The sequence below is a fragment of the Rutilus rutilus genome, assembly GCF_951802725.1.
Source record: "Rutilus rutilus genome assembly, chromosome: 18".
Taxonomy (NCBI): domain Eukaryota; kingdom Metazoa; phylum Chordata; class Actinopteri; order Cypriniformes; family Leuciscidae; genus Rutilus; species Rutilus rutilus.
The window spans coordinates 20,300,329-20,319,180 of record NC_140231.1 but is presented as its reverse complement, the minus strand read 5'-3'; the positions used below and the strand labels follow the sequence as shown (position 1 = coordinate 20,319,180).

General features: G+C 35.8%; 5 protein-coding genes across 6 annotated transcripts; 3 read left to right on the top strand and 2 right to left on the bottom strand.

Annotated features, from left to right (window-relative positions):
* The first annotated feature begins 2 nt into the window (after positions 1–2).
* Positions 3–3,051, top strand: neu3.1 (sialidase 3 (membrane sialidase), tandem duplicate 1). Its single transcript, XM_084387292.1, has 3 exons — positions 3–111; positions 447–681; positions 1,249–3,051. The coding sequence occupies exons 1-3, from the start codon at positions 101–103 to the stop codon at positions 2,203–2,205; spliced, it is 1,203 nt and encodes a 400-aa protein (XP_084243418.1). The 5' UTR covers positions 3–100; the 3' UTR covers positions 2,206–3,051.
* Positions 3,052–4,348: 1,297 nt separating this feature from the next.
* On the top strand, positions 4,349–8,025 carry LOC311276986 (sialidase-3-like). The gene is made up of 3 exons (XM_084387069.1): positions 4,349–4,479; positions 4,924–5,172; positions 5,428–8,025. The coding sequence occupies exons 2-3, from the start codon at positions 4,939–4,941 to the stop codon at positions 6,355–6,357; spliced, it is 1,164 nt and encodes a 387-aa protein (XP_084243195.1). The 5' UTR covers positions 4,349–4,479; positions 4,924–4,938; the 3' UTR covers positions 6,358–8,025.
* LOC311276984 (sialidase-3-like) lies at positions 7,792–12,070 on the top strand. 2 transcript variants are annotated; one of them, XM_084387067.1, is made up of 5 exons: positions 7,792–7,886; positions 8,234–8,323; positions 10,250–10,312; positions 10,521–10,787; positions 10,874–12,070. In XM_084387067.1, the coding sequence occupies exons 4-5, from the start codon at positions 10,536–10,538 to the stop codon at positions 11,813–11,815; spliced, it is 1,194 nt and encodes a 397-aa protein (XP_084243193.1). In that variant the 5' UTR covers positions 7,792–7,886; positions 8,234–8,323; positions 10,250–10,312; positions 10,521–10,535; the 3' UTR covers positions 11,816–12,070. The 2 variants fall into 2 exon arrangements, with proteins under 2 accessions (XP_084243193.1, XP_084243192.1); XM_084387066.1 differs by lacking the exons at positions 7,792–7,886; positions 10,250–10,312 and having other exon boundaries at positions 8,255–8,323.
* A 286-nt stretch (positions 12,071–12,356) lies between these two features.
* On the bottom strand, positions 12,357–15,311 carry wdr73 (WD repeat domain 73). Its single transcript, XM_084387070.1, has 8 exons — positions 15,092–15,311; positions 14,873–14,940; positions 14,703–14,788; positions 14,531–14,619; positions 14,117–14,184; positions 13,793–13,954; positions 13,236–13,598; positions 12,357–13,084 (listed from the first exon to the last, which is right to left on the bottom strand). Exons 1-8 carry the CDS (start codon positions 15,142–15,144, stop codon positions 12,846–12,848), a joined length of 1,128 nt encoding a protein of 375 aa, XP_084243196.1. The 5' UTR covers positions 15,145–15,311; the 3' UTR covers positions 12,357–12,845.
* A 130-nt stretch (positions 15,312–15,441) lies between these two features.
* defbl2 (defensin, beta-like 2) lies at positions 15,442–17,443 on the bottom strand (the record flags this gene model as incomplete). Its single annotated transcript, XM_084388015.1, has 3 exons — positions 15,442–15,514; positions 16,943–17,060; positions 17,386–17,443. 3 exons carry the CDS (start codon positions 17,441–17,443, stop codon positions 15,442–15,444), a joined length of 249 nt encoding a protein of 82 aa, XP_084244141.1.
* Positions 17,444–18,852: the final 1,409 nt, after the last annotated feature.

The window sequence follows — 18,852 nt, the reverse complement described above, 5'->3', positions numbered from 1 at the left end:
TTGTTTCCTCTTTCGTCTTGTCCACTGGAGGAAGCTGGAGACGGAGAGCTGCATCACACACGGATTGAATTTAATTCAAACGGATTGCTAATGAGATGCAATGCACGAAAGGTGAACTGTACAGACAGTTCTTATGTATTTATATGTATATATGTATTTAATATTTTCATTAAAAAAAGGTTTGTGGTCGTATCGTTTGATTGAACCATGCATATGTAAGCGACCATTGAAACTTGACTAAATATTTCCTGTTCAGGACGCTTAAGTCGATTTAAATGATTAAGTTTATGTTTATATTAATTAAGCATGACAAGTATTTTCTCAAGACGTCTCAAAACGAAGAAGTGTCTAGATATGTGCATGATGAACACTCCAAAAGTTCAAAGTCTACTGCATTACAACGTGTCATACTGTATACCTATATGTTTGCCTACTTGTTTTTCTAGGATGGTTGACAGTATGGCGTCAAAAAGCTACCCAGAAGAACCCCAGCAAGCTCTACCTGCACGAACAGAATTATTTCAGCAGAGGGATGGTAAAACATACAGAATTCCTGCTCTGATCTACATCAGTGATGGTCAGATTTTCCTTGCTTTTGCTGAAGAGCGCAGCTCTCCACGTGACAGTGATGCAAAAGTGTTGGTCATGAGGAGGGGATTACTGCTAAATGGATCTCTTCAAGTAATTAAAATATTTCCTGTACAATATATTTTAATGTATTCATATTTAATAATATGCTCTACTGTTAAAAAGTTGGGGGTCAATACGATTTTTGTTGTTGTTGGGGGGTGGTATATAAGAAATTACTTTTAGTCAGCAAGGATGCATTTGATCAGTGACAGTAAATTAAAGAGATTTTATATCAAAATAAATTCTGTTCTTTTGAAAAATTAAAATGGTTTTCACAAAAATAATAACTGTTTTCAACATTAATAATAATAAGAAATGTTTCTTGAGCACTAAATCAGAATATTAGAATGAGGATAACGTGACTGAAGACTGCTGAAAATTCAGCTTTACCATCACTGGTTGTTAAATGTTAAAATGTAATCAAATAGAAGTGATTTTATAGTGTAATAATATTTCACAATATTTCTCTTAATGCATTTTGATCAAATAAATGCAGCCTCGGTGAGCATCAGTGACTTCTTTTAAAAACATCTTACCGACCCCAAGCTTTTGAACAATAATGTATGATTTCATAATTCAATATTTGTATGCAATTTAATGAATTGTCATTGTGTGCAGTGGTCTCCTGTTCAAACACTCTCTTCTGCCTGTTTGCCGGGTCATCGCACTATGAATCCTTGTCCAGTCTATGAGAGGAAATCCAAAACCATCTATCTGTTTTTTGTCTGCATATTGGGCAATACCACAGAGCATTACCAGATTGCTACGGGAAGGAACAAAGCCCGGCTGTGTTACATCACTAGTACAGACTATGGCCAGAGCTGGAGCAAGTTAACAGATTTATCAAATAGCGTTATTGGAGATGAGATTTGCAACTGGGCTACTTTTGCAGTAGGACCAGGACATGGGATTCAGATGAAAAGCGGAAGACTAATCATTCCAGCTTATGTTTATTACATACACTGTAGGTGTTTTCATTTTCCACTCAAAGTCAGGCCTCATGCTTTATCATTCTATAGTGATGATTGTGGTGTCACCTGGCAGATGGGGGAGAAAATCCAAATGAAATCCTGTGAATGTGAGATGGCTGAGATAATAGACTATGCTGATCGGAGTCATTTGTACTGCAATGCCCGTAGTACAGGCCACAGAGTAGAGGCTTTAAGTGAAAGCAGCGGAGCAGATTTTGACAACCCTCACTTTGCAAAGAAACTAGTGGAGCCCCATCACGGCTGCCAGGGTAGCGTGTTGAGCTTCCCCGTGCCCGAGCCATCGGAGCAAGGGGAGCAGAAACCAAGTGATTGCTTGACACAGTCAGACACAAAAACTTGGTTACTCTACTCCCATCCAACTAACAAAAAGAAAAGGAAGGATCTTGGAGTTTACTTGAATAAATCACCCTTGAATTCTTCTGGTTGGGGCAGTCCATGGATCATCTGTAATGGTCCCAGTGGATACTCCGACTTGACGCAGTGTGAGGAGCGATTTGCCTGCCTCATGGAGTGTGGAGAGAAAAGTGAGATTGAGGAGATAGCCTTTGTGGAATTCAAGCTCAGCGATCTTTTGTGCACTTGAAATGATACAAGAGCAAATTAAATTCATTAGGACTTCCTGTGGGATCTTTTAACATTTGCTTTTGGGTTAGGTTTACATCTTTCGGCAGGATAAAAAAAAATAGCATTTTGAATTCAGATAGATTTATCTAAGGTGAATCCTAGCAGCTCTTGAAATCATGACACTGTCATGATAAAAAAAAAAAAAACTAAGCTGTTATTGTGATAATTTAATTATGCCTTTATTGGTGCTGGCTTAATAATGTAAAGCATGCTTTACCTTGTATTTATTTATTGTAAGACATATGGCTGTTATATACATTGACTTTAGTTGTAGGAGTGAATGGTGGTCACTGCTCATTTGTATGTCAAATCTCTTTGAGGGCATTCACTTAAATGAAGTGTCAAACTGTGCATGCTAAAATACTGATTATTCTTGGAAAATAAAACCAGGTTATTTATATACTTGCATATACATAAATACTTATTTAAAAAATTGCCATTTGCCAGGTAGCTCCTTAAAGCACTTTTTTTTTTTTTACTGAATCTAAAATGAATGATGCCGTTCTAGTCTGCTTGATTTGTATGTTATACTGTGTGTGTGTAGACCTTTTTTAATTTATTCACTTGGTTGGTTGAATGTAAAAATGTTTTCAAAAATGAAGATATTTCTCAATACCACCTGCTACTGGCTTGGGGTGTAAAAGTTACTTTAGCTCGTCAATTTAACATGTACTAACTTTGGTGTAGAGTTTACTTTTTTCTCTTCGTTTTATTGTAGCCTAATATGTTGCGTCTGTAATTGCCACACAGATTCATTTCAACCATCTGGTTTAGTTCAAATAAATTGGTGTTTTCATTTAAAGTACTTCAATGTTTTAGACTGGTGTCACTGAAACTTTTGGAATGATATGGATAATTTTAGTGTGGTCATCATTTTAATCAAAATTGGCTGATTGTGTTAGATATAATCTGTAGCCAAATAGTACAATAATATAAGGTGGACATTATATTGTAGCCTACTAATATATAACATTAAAACGATTGTAAGTTTTCTCCCAACTTGTGCGTTATTCAGTATAATTTCAAGATGTGAACTAGAAAGAGTCTCATTTTACAATTATATTTTGTTATGTCTGTAGGGGGCGATCTTAAGTTATCAGCCCTGTTACCATGATGCTGTACAGTAAATTGAAAACTGAATATTTGTAGAAATAATATGCTTACATTTCTCAAATAATGTAATAAATGTTTTAATTTCCGTTTGAATAGGTCTTACTCTTAAATTAAGGAAAGATGAGGTGTATATATTCACCCTGCTGAGAGGGATGTGATCAAAGCCTGGAGTGGAGCACGTTCCTCTCTGCACAAGAAGCGTTCTGTAATTACTCCACTCCGGGTTTTCCATTCCCGCTCAAGCGGGATATTGTGCCTGTAAAGTAGCCTATACGCTGAGTTTCGGTTCATTTATGTCTCTGCCCACGAACCCCCATAGCAGGATCAATAGCAAGGACCTCGTATTTATAAAGTCCTGCGTAAGGCCCTGCTCATGCTGTTCACTTTTCATATAGGCTAATCAACATAGATAAAATACAAAAATAACATTATATTATTTATTTATAATGGCTAGGTTAAAACAGATATTATATTATGTATGTTTGTGATAGTACCTCACTTTTCGGCAAAAGCTCTGTTGGCTTTTATTATTTGAGAAATAAAAACTTGCGTTAAAGTTATGCAAATGGTTAATTATTTGTAGGCTATATGACTACATCACAAAGAGTCAAGTCTTGAAAAAGCATTCGATTGAAAACTTCATAAAATTTGTAAATAATAGAAACGCAGTTCAAAATGGCCTTTCTTTAAATGCAAATGTTCTTGGTGTAGGCTATTTCATTTATTAAGGTAAAGCAAGTCACGATACTCCTAATTACAAGAAGAAAAACTGCCCGGGTGTGTGGCTGTGGAATGGGGTTTGGCCGAGGAAAAGTTTTCTGTAAAAAAAAAAAAAAAAATTATTTATTTATTTATTTATTATTATGTATATATTATATTATATATATATTTTTTTTTTTTTTTTTTTTTTTTTTTTTTTTTTGCTTTAACCTCTGAACACGTAAGCACAAGGGGATAGGAGTGACTAAAATCTATTACCCTACTCATCTAGCTGTCGCAGTAAAAAAAAAAAAAAAAAAAGCCAGCACGTGTGTAAGATCAAGTTTGGTTTCTGGTGGAAGTCTGTGGTCAAGTATTCTGCAGCTCACGTTTTTGTAGCAGAAAAGACAAGAACATTTCTGTGAGTATGTCATTCATGCGGTATCATATCAACATGTTTCACGTTGCTATTTAGTACGCTTTAATACTACTGTACGCTTTAAAAGGCAGCTACAGCTAGTCACTGAAAAACAACGGGAACAAGTTTGGCTAAAAGTAGGCTAACTTTCAAGGCGGCAAGCGTCGAACCGTCACGTTTGCTTTCATGTTTCATTATTTGTCGTGCATGTGCTTCGTGGTATGGTTAGTTTTATGACCGCTTGTAATTTGATCGAAGTAAAGGAAATACACACTTTCCAACTCCAACAAACCTACACACTGCACAATGCAGTCTCTCTATGAATAGTATACGGGGTACAGCAAAACATATTCTATGCAGTACTCTTTCATAAATATAGCTTAAACAAGCCCTCTATAGGACTTCACCACGTGAATGCTAATATAAAACTGCTTATTCTATTTCTAGGACTTAAATTTAATAATGGACAAAACACAACCAGGAAGCAAATCAAGACCCTTTCCACTAACAACATTATTCAAACAAGAGAGTCAAAACTCTGAAAGAAAGCAGGTGACGTACAGAATTCCAGCTCTCATCTATATCAGTGACAATCAAACCTTCCTTGCTTTTGCTGAAAAGAGAAAAACTGCTGACGACACGGATGCAGATGCCCTTGTGGTGAGAAAAGGAATATGGAAAGATGAAAGAGTTGAGGTGAGACTTTATATTAATATTTAGTCAGTCTTGTTCATTATTACACAGTTCTCTGGAATTTCAGAAGTAATATTAGGCCTGTAGCCTAAAAGTAAAATGATCAAATCATTTCAACTGTCCATTTATTTATTCGGTGAGTAGCATATAATAAGCATAAACTTTCTATTTTAATACAAGATTTTTAATAAGACATGAATAATATCACAATGTTTATTATTTTATAAAAAATAAAATATATATGTTTATTTTTTTCAGTGGAATAGTGGTCATGAGTTGCTCACTTCAGCTTGTCAACCAAACCGCCGCAGCATGAATCCATGTCCGGTCTATGAGAGAGATTCCAAGACCCTCTTTCTGTTTTTCATCACTGTTCCTGTTGGGGTCTCTGAACACAAACAAATACATAAAAATGAGAATCAGGCACAACTCTGTTACATAACCAGTAAGGACACTGGCAAGACCTGGAGCCATATTACAGACTTGACAGCAGATGTGATTGGTGAGCAGGTGAAGGACTGGGCCACCTTTGCTGTTGGACCAGGACATGGTGTTCAAATGAAGAACGGAAGACTGATTATCCCGGCCTATGTGTATCCTTGCCACCCACACAACTGTAAGCCCACAGCGCATGCATTTGCATTCTACAGTGATAATAAAGGAAGCACTTGGCATGTTGGAAAGCGTATGGATGGTGAGTCTTGTGAGTGTCAGATGGCTGAGATCATAGACGACAAAGGTAACAGTACACTGTACTGCAATGCTCGAAGTGCATCCGGCCATAGAGTCGAGGCTCTAAGTAAGAGTGATGGAGAAAATTTTGACAAACTTTCATCTGAACTTAAGCTGACAGAGACTGGACATGGTTGCCAAGGAAGTGTGTTGAGTTTTGCTCCTGATAAAGCTCCTGAAAACACATCATGGCTACTTTATTGCCATCCAACCAATCCAAGCAAGAGAACGTGCCTTGGCGTCTACTTGAATAAAACCCCTTTGGATGCCTCTGGATGGGAGGATCATAAATTGATCATCCATTTTGGTCCAAGTGGATACTCAGATCTGGCTCAGTGTGGGGATGGAAAACACGTTGCCTGTCTCATGGAATGTGGAGAGATAAGTTATGTTGAAGGCATAGCGTTTGCCCTTTTTAAACTCAGTGATGTCATCCAGGCCAAAGGCGCTGAATGAGACAGCAAATCAAGTTTAGATAGTAAATGATTAAAATACTTCTAAAATAATGGACATGTACTCACAAAACTTAAATTAGACATTTTCAGATCTTCAAAATATGAAGATCTTATACAAAACTGTTCAGTAAGATTTTTGATTTTAGAAATTAATACTTTTATTCAGAAAAGATGCATTCAATGAATAACGAATCTTGCTGTTCCCTATTCATCAAACTCTTAATATCATATTTTCACAAAATGTAAGCTGCACAGCTGTCTTCAACCTTGATAATAATAAGAAATATTACTTGAGCACCAAATCTGCATATTAGAATGATTTCTGAAAGATCATGTGTCACTAAAGACTGGCGTAATGATGCTAAAAATATCCATTAATAATAATGCAAATCAGTTTTGTGCTATTATTTTATTTTTGTTGTTAATGTCAGTTTTTTTCTATTGCAGAAGTATATAGCCAGCTGCTTTCCTCACTACCGCAACAGTTCTTCTTCCAACCCTCCACTGCTCTTATGCTTTTTTTCTGTTCATTTGTTACAAACTTATTTAAGTTGTCCTTTAGTGCATAAGTTGTATCTCGAGCCCTCTATCTTGGACAGCATTAATTATGTGAACAAGCAAACTTCTTATAATATTAAAGTGAATGCAACCCTTCAGTGCCTCAGGTTGTCATAATTGAGCATCCATTATGATCCCAATGTAAAATGTGCAAGCTGTAGTTTTTCTGTAACTCTTGAAATCGGGTATTAGTATTGTGTTGCACATTCTGTTGCTTCTGCTGTATCACACCTTATACTTTTATTTGAGTGCTCAGTTAAGATAAGGGCCTCGTGTTTTGATCAATTTGTTCAGAGGTGTGGCTGTCAACATAAGGGGTGGAGAGACCATAAATCCTTTTTGACATGAGAGATAAAGTTAATGAACTAGCCCAGCATTTATAGTTCATGCATATAACATGCATTTGACAAGTATCGGCTCTTAATTTATTTAGTAATTCTCCTACACCAAATGTTGCCATTACAAGCTCATTGCACAGGTTGTAGTGAAAAATGAAGTCTTAAACTCCTTGAGTTCTTAGTGATAAAAGAGATTCTCATCTGTCAATGATTTGCCTACCCAGTTCGGTAAACATGATGGATCCGTCTGAGAGTACTGTAAGACTGGAGAAACTGGAAGAGAGAGCAACTCTGATCCATACCATATCAAAACCATATGGATCACTCATCCATACCATATCAAAACCATATTTTTATCCATTTAAGATTGTGTCAAACAGGAGAACTAATGTAATTTATCTCTATTTTGCATTGCAGTCTTTTTCCTACCATTTCCAGAAATAAAACATACTGTATACTTCACATTCCAGGAGAGTATAAAGACTAATGCCCTGATGTTAAAACGCAAGAACATCACACCCTTCAGAGAGAGAGAGAGAGAGAGAGAGAGATAAACGTGTTGGGGGTCTTTTGCAAAATCCTAAATCTCTTAACAGGGTTCAAAGAAACTTTTCCCCTTTATCAGCATTGAAAGGTGAGATATTTCTTCGAAAATACTGAGTGAAAGCTAAAAAGATTAAGGAAAAAATTAGTTGAGAAAAAAAATGTCAAGAATGTACTTCAAATATGTACACACTTTTTGACTGTGAATCACCTTGTCCCAGTGTGGTGAGAAATATAAAGAAAAAAAGAATGAAAAAGAAAAAATATTGTTGTGTAATGGAAAGGATCCATGGATGTTTATGGTTGTTCATGAATAGCAATAAATAACCTTTGTTTTATGTGTGTAGTTAGCCTAATCAATAATTATAATTATATAACCACATGCTAACTGTTACTTATCCTGATGTTTAATGTTTAACCTTGCAATTATAAATACAGGATGCTCAGCATGTTTTGGTTAGACCTGATGAGAGGCTCCTGTAGTGTCTGTGGAGACAAACCTGCTGTGAGAATCATTTGCTGCTTTCTGTGAGTATTTTTTCTAATAGTCTATTGGAGAATTATCAACAAGGACAGAAACCATGGAAGTTCCCCATATAGGTTATGGTAAACTAAAATGTTGTCATTTACTGAATTTTAAGTATAAATTAGATAATAACTAGATGTACCGCATGGCGGTACAAAATATGACCGCCGCTCAGGCCTGCACTGGCTTTCCACAAAAATAAATGACGTGAAGCAATTTGGCTGTATTGCGTGTTTATGTATATACCTAAAAAAAGTAGTAGTATGTGCATGTCTGTCTGTGTGTGTGTGTGTGTGTATGTGTGTGTGTTTGTGTGTGCGCATGTGTGTTTGTGTGTGTGTGTCTGTGCATGTGGATTTGTATGTGTGTGTATGGGTGTGTGTCTGTGCGTGTGGATGTCAGTGTGTGCATGCTTGCGTTTGTTTGTATTCCTGCATGTGTGTGTGTGACAGTATCATCCTAAACCAGCAACCCTTCGCTCAACAGCACCATCTACAGGCCGATGAGTGTACAGTCACTAAATGTGCACATAAATGAATTTATTTTATACGCCCCCATGGATGAAATTCTACGAAACTTAGCATACCCCCAGAGGATGTCAAGTTAATCATACACATGAAATATGGTGGCCCCCGGGGACCAAACGAAATTTTTCCGTAAAAGTCTAGTGGGGCTACATGCCCACCAAATTTCATGTTCCCCGGTGTTTCGGTGTCCCTGGTATCGTTGACGGAAAATTCAGTAGATTGACGGGAAAAAAAAACTTTAAAAATTTGACAATCGATTATGGGCTAGGTTGATGTGGGCCCTTAAGACCAACATACTTTGCAAATGTCTTCATCCTTGGTGCCACGGTTCAGGTAGTTATTTAGGAAAAACTGCATTTTTTGGGTTTGGGGGGGCCCAGCGCGGGGGGGGAGTGGCCCCCGGGGACCAAACGAAATTTTTCCGTAAAAGTCTAGTGGGGCTACATGCCCACCAAATTTCATGTTCCCCGTGTTTCGGTGTCCCTGGTATCGTTGACGGAAAATTCAGTAGATTGACGAAAAAAAAAAAACCTTATGACAATCCCTATATGACCGCTTTCGCTAGCTACGCTAGCGGCGGTCATAATAATAGTAAAGCACCCCTGTAAAAAAAGACATAAAATAAAAAAGTGGCATCATTAAATTTGCAGGTTAAAGTGCAAGGTTGAAGTTGTATAATTGACTGGATTCATTGTTTTGTTTTGGACTTGAGACAGTGATATATGATTCCTACTTTGTCCTACCTGTGAAGGAAGGCATGACGTTTTCATGACTGTTTTTATTATTGTGCATTTGTGCAGTATTGTGCATTTTGGAAGGAGCAAGGAAAATGTGGCATCAGAAGATATATACTATTTAGCTATACTGTATATATTCACCTCATAATGACAAAGCAAAAACAAGAATCGTGACATTTTTGCAAATCAAAAAAAAAAACTACTTGCATAAGTGATTCGAGGAGAAACAGTCAGATGATCAAATCAATTTTTATTTCTTTGCAGCCGATGATCAATTAACAAATGAGAAATAATAATATTTCATCCATAATCATGAGTAAAAGTTGAAAATATTTTATACAGTTAAAGATGAGCAAAGCCAAGTTTCTCTTGCAAAGCCTCTTTTAATTGCCTACTGAAGCAAGTTAGCCTCACCAAACACAGCTGCAAGATTAGATATCTGGCTTTTGTGCTTTAGATGCCCCTTGGGTGAAAGTACAGTTTGTCATATTGTTCTAGACCAGATGCAACAGAAATACAGAAATTAGTCTCACTACACATTAGTATCTAAAGAAACTGCAGCTGTGCACCTTTCCTCTACTTGCTAGATGTTTTTTTTCTGAAAACATGATACAAACATGATATTTAAAATAAACATTTGTTTCTACTGTGGTCTGGCTGTTAGACTTCTGCACACGTCTACTGAAAAGAAAAGGTCAACCAAGTCAACTACAGAAAGACATCAAGGGTAATAGATGAAAAGAGCATTAAACATACATTTCAAATGATATTAAGAATAAACACAACAAACTATATGATTTCTTTAGGTATGATTGTTAGATTTTGATTAAATGATTAAATGAAAAATATATATATTTTCTACTTCAATAAGTATTCAACCCCTTTTCTGACTACTGTCTTGTTACTGATTCTGATGCTGTTTATTATTTTTCTAGAGCTCAACTTTAACAATGGGTAACAAGACACCATCAAGAAGCAATTTAGACACAACAACAATATACAAACAGGAACAGCCTCAAAGTTGGTGTTGCTGTTGTAAAAAACAAGTGACATACAGAATTCCAGCTCTCGTGTATCTCAATGACGATCAAACCTTCCTTGCCTTTGCTGAAAAGAGAAAAACATTAAGTGACACAAGTGCAGAAGTGCTCGTGATGAGAAGAGGAACGTGGAATAATGGCAAGAAGATTAAAGAAGTTGAGGTACAAATTCTTTTTTTAACAACTTGGCTATTTCATAGATTTACACAACCTGGCATGAAAACAGTCATGATGCTTTTTTATTTCAGTGGGTCAATGGTCATCAGTTGCTCACTTCAGCTTGTCTACCAAACCACCGCAGCATGAATCCATGTCCGGTCTATGAGAGAGATTCCAAGACCCTCTTTCTGTTTTTTGTGTGTGTTCCCAATGGGGTCTCTGAATACGAACAAATACGGTCAAATAAGAGCCAAGGACGACTTTGTTATGTAACCAGTAAGGATGCTGGCAAAACCTGGAGCCAAACTACAGATTTGACAGCAGATGTGATTGGTGAGCAGGTGGAGGACTGGGCCCCCTTTGCTGTTGGACCAGGACATGGTGTTCAAATGAAGAACGGGAGACTGATTATCCCGGCCTATGCGTATCGATACACTGGCAAACCTGATTGCACATCATGTTGCTGCTTATCATTTTGCTGTTTCACACCTTATGCTTTAGCGTTCTACAGCGATGATAAAGGAAGCACATGGAAAGCGGGAAAACAAATGAATGTTGAGTCATGTGAGTGTGAGATGGCTGAGATCATAGATGAGAAAGGTACAAGTACTCTGTACTGCAATGCCAGAACCCGCCTTGGCTACAGAACAGAGGCACTAAGCTACAACTCTGGAGAGGATTTTGAAAAAGTTTTAATCTCAAATAAACTAATAGAGACTGGAAAAGGTTGCCAAGGCAGTGTGTTGAGTTTTCATGAACAGAGTAGTCCTCCAAAAACATGGCTGCTCTACTCTCATCCATCCAATCCAAAAAAGAGAGTGGATCTTGGTCTCTACTTGAATAAATCCCCATTGGATTCCTCTGGGTGGCCAGATGAACCTTTACTTATATTGCATCATGGTCCCAGTGCATATTCAGATCTGGTTGAGTATGAGCCTGGACACTTTGCTTGTCTCTTGGAGTGTGGGAAGGAACATGAGAATGAAGAAATAGCCTTTTTGCTGTTCGAACTCCCTGAGAAAAGACTGTGAACGTGTACATTTAGTATTAATTGAATCCTCAAGAGTCAAGTACTTTCAAATGAATTGTTGATCTAAAGTAACCTTTTTGTTTGTTTTTTCATTTATAGCATTACATACTTTATAGAGCTATTACAAAGTATGTATTCTATTATAACGTTAATTTCGTTAATGCCAGTATCTCCCAATTTGTTAATTCATAACATTATGTAAGCTGAAAAACTTCTAGAAAATATTATTTCCTATACTTCGTCATAAAAAAAATAAAACCGGCAGAAATCCTTTACATACTTTTTCCCCCCTCAGTGTGTTGCTGCAAACTACTTCTGTTAATAACGTTCTGGAAACTATCTATTTGGAACCAGAGATTCAACATAATAGTCACTGTCAGCAACTTACAGTAGATGATATGTGTTGTGTATAATTCTTGAACTGATCTATTATATACTAAACTCAAATAATGGACAATTTAAAGCATATATTTCATGTTTCATCTCTGATTAGTGTGAAATGCAACTGACTTCTAAATGCAACAAATTGTGGCAGATATTAATATACAATCAAATGTAACATGAATAAACATTCAAATGTAACCTAAACATGGTTTCCTCATTTTTAAACTTTAAAAATAATATCACACATAATGGGTTTTCATCTGTTTTGCATACTTGACAATGAAGTCCATTGCCAACACAACAACAAAAACAGTCCACAACAACGTCAAAACAGTCACTGGACAAACACTGAAACAATATTACATAATATGAACACTGACATCCTCTGAGGTCATTTTCTCTACAATCGATAATTTGATGCAAGATGACAGCTGTTTTTATGAAGCAGAATAAAGTATTCCAGAGAGCCGTGTAATAATATAGTTTATTGACTTAACAGCCATTGTAAAAGCTCAAAGACATAATTTTTTTATTGTTTGATGTCACTTCATATACTCGTACAGAAATATTGTATGCAAATCTGTTAAAAACATGTATATGGTTTATTGCATGCATCACAGAACAGTTTTGTCTAATGATCAGCAACATCATCTGTCAGTGATTATGTCCACCCAGTCCCATACATGTAGAGATCCATCGGTAGCTGCTGAGAGAAGAGTGTTTGGTCGTGACTGATGCCAAGAATGGGTGGTGATAACAGCTGGGGAACCACTGTATTTTGCATCATGTGACATTTCATGACCTCTGTGTGAAAAAATTGGCTGAGGGCTCTGGGCCTCTGTGCTCCAATCTGTTGTGTTATAAATGTGTACTGTTCCATCAAACCCTTCAAAAAAGAAAATTGTCATGTCATTGGCGAGCAATCAATGGTCTTCACGCAGGTTCACATTATGAAATACGTATACAACAATGTGTTTTATTACAACTTTACAAGACTAAATATTAGCTCATTTCAGAAAGGAAAAAGCTCTACTTACCAGATACAGACAGACAACTGTCGAGAACAGGAGCCCAAGAAACGTTCAGAAAGTCATTGTTTGGTGAACTGTGTTGGACATTTAGTTGGGTTTGACAAATTGGACTCTGTAAATCTCTTATGTCTGACAGCAGAATGTGAGCAGAGGATGAAAGTCTTGCTACAATAGAAGGTTCGGACAGGGAGCTGTCACTCCTCAACCCAAATGACCAGTGCAAACCACTCTTACTTTCTTCCAGAGGATAATGAGCAGTTGAGGGGTCTCTTGTGTCACCCATGATCAGAGTGCCATTGCTCGCACAAATGAGAAACGCATGAGCATTCACAAACTGTAAGCCACTCACTGAATCTAAGGACTCATTTCCTGTAAAAAAAATTAAAATAAACATAAATCATATGAAATTATATTACATGTACTAATATTTAAATTAAACTCATTAACTAATGTAAAAAAAACAGGTTTTAATATTTAATAAATACATAAATATCTTATATTTAAACTAAAACTCATTAAAAACAACAGTGAAAAAGGTTAAAGGTAATAGGTTTTGATATTACCTACTGTATACAGAACCCGTCCTGTTGATATCTCTGTCAGCTGAACATCATTTATACAAGAACCATGAAGAACTGTTGGATTCTCTGTCAATCCAGGTGCTATTTTAATGCCTTTTGCTGATGTGCTCTTGAGGTTTATGACTCCAGTCCTTTTTATAACATCTGTATTGAAAAATGGTAAGATACTATGTAACATGCTCCATGAATCCAAAAATTTAAGAATATTTTATAATAATATATATTTTTTTAAAGTACACAATTGCACAGGACTCAAAATATGCAATATGCAATTATTTTCCTATTGGTAATCCTGGTATATCCTACCACTATCATCGCCTCCAATATCCCAAATCTGCAACGTTGAGCTAGAACTTCCACTAGTCGCCACACACCTGTAAAGAGCAGCTGATATAAATAAATAAAATAAAATAAAATATTACAAAAGAAAAATTTAATGCTAAATGCAAATAGAAAAATGTAACTAATCGTATTATCATGCACATACATAGCAAAGTAAATAGGCTTATACATTTTGAAACCTGTTAAGAATTTAACATTTCAAAATACCATGATGTTGTAGACAGTCAACTCAATTAGCAGTATTTTGCCTCAATAAATAGTTTGAACTAGATAGTTACAATAAATAAGATTTGATAAATTATTTGATAGTATTATCAACTATCCCATTAGAAGATGACATTAATGTCTACTTCTGTTCTGAGCATATCTAATTCTTACCTCGTTCCAGGGATATGTATCAAACACTCAACAGATTCCTCTGAAAAGCCACCACGCTGTACTTTGAAGTCTCTTTCTGCACAAAGACCCTAAAGTTGTGACAAATAGGCAGTTAAATGAATTGCACATTCAAAATACATACCAGAATTGCATTTCTGATGTCTTCAATCACCTGGTTGTCACCTGCATATAACTTAAGAGGCAGAAGTAACTCTAAAATTTCACTTTTGGCTCCAGTGTATCCTGCAACACAAATACCTGGAATATAAAAAAGAAAACTGCCTTTAACGGATATGATATTTTAACGGTCAGCAATGTTTCAGGGATTCAGAGATGCTTTACTTTTGTCACCCGTCCACTCTATTACTTTTGTCGGATGCTCCAGTTGAAACACATGCAGGTCTTTGTATCTGAAATCAAGAAGACGCAGAGTTAGCGGATGATGAAACGTGCCCCTGATGCCCAAACATGCCGTCTAGGCAGGGAACACAGTGAATGTTGAGACACAACCAAGTATACAGGCAATTAAATGCAAGTCTAGTCTACTGCTGTCAGACTCACGTGTTGAGAGACTCCATAAACCAGTCATCAGCTTCATCAGAGGATATATCCATGCTTAATGAGTGTTTACTTCCAAAACAAAGTAATAATAATTATAATAGAAAAAAATCTCTCAGTCCTCCTTAAGTTTATTCATCGGGAGATATTTAAAAACAGGTTAATATTTCCGGGACATGTTCTTCTGTACTCCTGATGTGTTTTTTAAAGTCCGTGTTGCCTTGTCGCCATCTGGCGGCAAGAGATTCATTAATGTCGCGCATTCCGTTTAGGACCTTACGTCCACTACAAAGATGATTTTTAAGCAACATAAAGTTCAAAATAATCATCATTCATTCTACTTTTGTTTTCGCTTAAAATAACCTTTGTGGTGTAATTTCATAGGCATTCATTGGCTGATATAAGTTGACTTTGGGCCTCTTCAGCCTGTCAGGAAATCAACATAATTATGATTTGATAGAGATGGCTGATATCTAGAATCATTTATTTATATTTGATAATAGAGTAATTTTTTTTAATAACTTGAATATCTCCAACAAGGCAAACAAAATGCACCTACCTCTATCTTGGCTACAAACAAGCTGTTAGATATGTTCACTATTGCCCAAGAAAATAAGGGCGTATAGTTAATTGAACAATAAAAGCTGATTTGAGCACACAGGGAATGGCAGTTGTTGAAAACCATATATTCTGGTTTATTGTGTCGTATAAAGAAATCCAAAGTAGATAAATAAAACAGAAAAGCTTGGGATAGTAAACAAGAGTAAAAACTGTTGGCATTTCATTTAGAAAAGCAGCATTCCACAAGTGCTATTGGGTTAGACCCTTCATTGGATGTGTTATTGTCTCTATAGTGGCTGTACAATGCAAAGCAAAGCCAGCGCCACTTAAACCAGACCATCCTTTGACTTTCATAGGATCACAGTCTGAATAGAGTTAAATGTTGGAAATGTTTGGCATGCCTCTCTTGAAAAAGAACCATGTATTAATTGTAATCCAGGATTTACAGAGGTGGCATGCTTTAGCTCTCCCATCAGCTTTACTCACTTTATGTTTAAAACTGCATCGTTCCACACCTCATTACTTCATCTGCTTTTTATTTTGTGTCTCACAATTTTCAGATGATTTCTTTGTTTTTCAAACAAGAACATTATTTTCATATTTTTTAAATCCTTGTTAAATGTCAAAAGACTCACTACTTTGAATGATAAAGAAATTGTTTCTTTCACCACATATCAGCACTTAAACCCAAATAAAGATTTCTTTGGTGATGACATTATTCTTCTGAGGATGTAGCTTTTAAATCAATCATCAGTTGAGGTCTAAGATTATGTTATTTTTGCTAAAACCGCACAGCACAGCATCTGAAAAAAAAATGGATAAATCATTGTTAGGAATAATGACCTTTACATTTGTTTAATGAATCCTAAAGTATTATATACAATACTGATCAAAAGTGACAGTAATGTTGCAAAAGCTTTCTATTTCAAATAAATGCTGTTCTTTTGAACTTTCTATTCATCAAAGAATAAAATATACATCACGGTTCAAAAAAAAAAAAAAAAAAAATTCCAACATTGATAATGAGAAATGTTTCTTGAGCATGCAAATTATTATTTTTCAGAAATTCAGCTTTGTCATCATATAATTAAATTACATTAACATAGAAAACACTTATTTTAAATTGTAATATTTAACACTATTGCTGTTTTTACTGAGTTTTTGATCTAATAAATGCAGCCTTGGTGACCATTTATAAACAGATACAATATTATATATTACATATTTATATACTATTTCATATAAATATAAAATATATATTCAGTAATTTATTGTAATCTTATATCAACATACCTGTATCTGCGTGGACAACCATGGTGACCAACAATGTATTCTTGGTCAAAACAGAACCGACGGCAGAGTCCTCCATAGCCACAAGTCCAATTCTGAATCTGCACTTCAGCATTATGCACTGAGACAAAATCATATCCAAAATGTATTGTTGTGCATGTATAAAATGTTAGTATCATCTGTGCACACAAGTTTTAATGCTATTGGTTAAAACAAACAAATGTGACTAAAAATCCAATTAGAAGTTATCCAGAAAAAAAAAAAAAAGTGTCTAATAAGCAACACTTTTACAAACTCATTAAGAAATATTACTATAATAAATGTATAAAATCAATCTGCTCTGTATTCTAAATTCATATTTCTCATCCTTCACTTTAATCCACAAAGATTCACATGCAAACACCCTACCCACAAAGACAACAGCAAAAAACAACAAAAAATCCTACCATTCCCTGCAAAGAGTGCAAGCAATGTAACAAACAGAATCATGGCAAGTTTCTTCATAGTTTTACAGTCTCAGCCTCTTCGGCTGTGTTGATGGCAGTGCCAATGTTTCATTTATACAACAGTGAGGCAAAGGGGAGGAGCTTTAGAGCTTTACACTTTCCAGAAAAGGTGTCTTAAAATTAGGAGAACAGATTTTGTCCAGGAAAACTGCTGGCCTGAAGATTTACCAGAGTAATTTTAGTCTGCAACTGATGTCTATAGCATCTAAAAAAGCAGTGTTATTCAAAGTACAGGATTGTCAGAAGGATTTTTATCTAAAGCTATAGTCTTTTCCATTCTAAATTATATGGTGTAAAACATTTAGAGACCATATTCATGCTGCCAGTAAACTTAAGTCGCTCAAATCCTACCTAAACACACAGACTTATAATGTATCATTCATTGTATGCATTGTTTGATTTTAAGGATAAATAAGTTACTGAATTAATATCAGCCAACCTTTCTTGGATGATCTCTGTTTAGCCTGAAAAATGTGTTTTATGAATGAACCAGCAGATGTCACTGCAACTTTAAAAGTCAAGGACCAAATATGAACGTCACTAAATTGATTATGGCAAAAAAAAAAAAACTTCTCTAAATTCACTTTTTGTCTCAGTATGTTTCATAAAACCGTTCATTTATGGGAATACAAATTATATGAGTACAAAATATGGTCTTTAATAAATCTGTATTGTTTTATTTAAATCAAATCTTAGCACACCTCCCATTTCTTTTTTCTGCAGGAATTTTAGCTAGCTTCCTTGATGTGTTCATGATAGCAATCAAACAGTCTTATCTGTTATTAAAGCAGATTATTCATGGTTCTCACATTGTTCAGTGAAATGAGGGTGAGCGCAGCTTATGGGGAATTGTATTGTATGAGTTAAAGCGAGTTAAGTTGTTAAAAAGAGTGAAAATGGGTCACGGCATTATTAGCCTTTTTTCTAATGTGCGTCATCTAATGCATCACAAGGCCATTATGGAGGGACCGAATACAAAAACATTCCCCCTGGAGACAGAAGGGAACATTAGAGAGATTTGAAATGAATCTCACTGTTGTTTTTGGGTCCAAGGACTGAAACAGATTCAGTTTGGGAAAAATATATTGGTTTAAAACTTCTCTAAGGTGCACACGCATGTGGTTACAGACACTTTGTTTCTGACTTTGCCTTACTGCTGAGGAAAATTATACATAATAGACAATTATGCAATGTGACAGGCTTTTAAGCTTTCTGTGTCTGCTAATGGTCACATTTCCCTGTGTTTTTAGTCTACCTTTATTTCAGATGGGGGAAACCATGGCGACTGGATCTCCCACATACTGCCCGACACAAAATAAGGAAAAAAATGGAGCCAACGGCTTCCTGATATACCGTGGAGAAGGTTGAAGTGCCTCGAGTCATGACAATGAGAGCACAACTGACCTT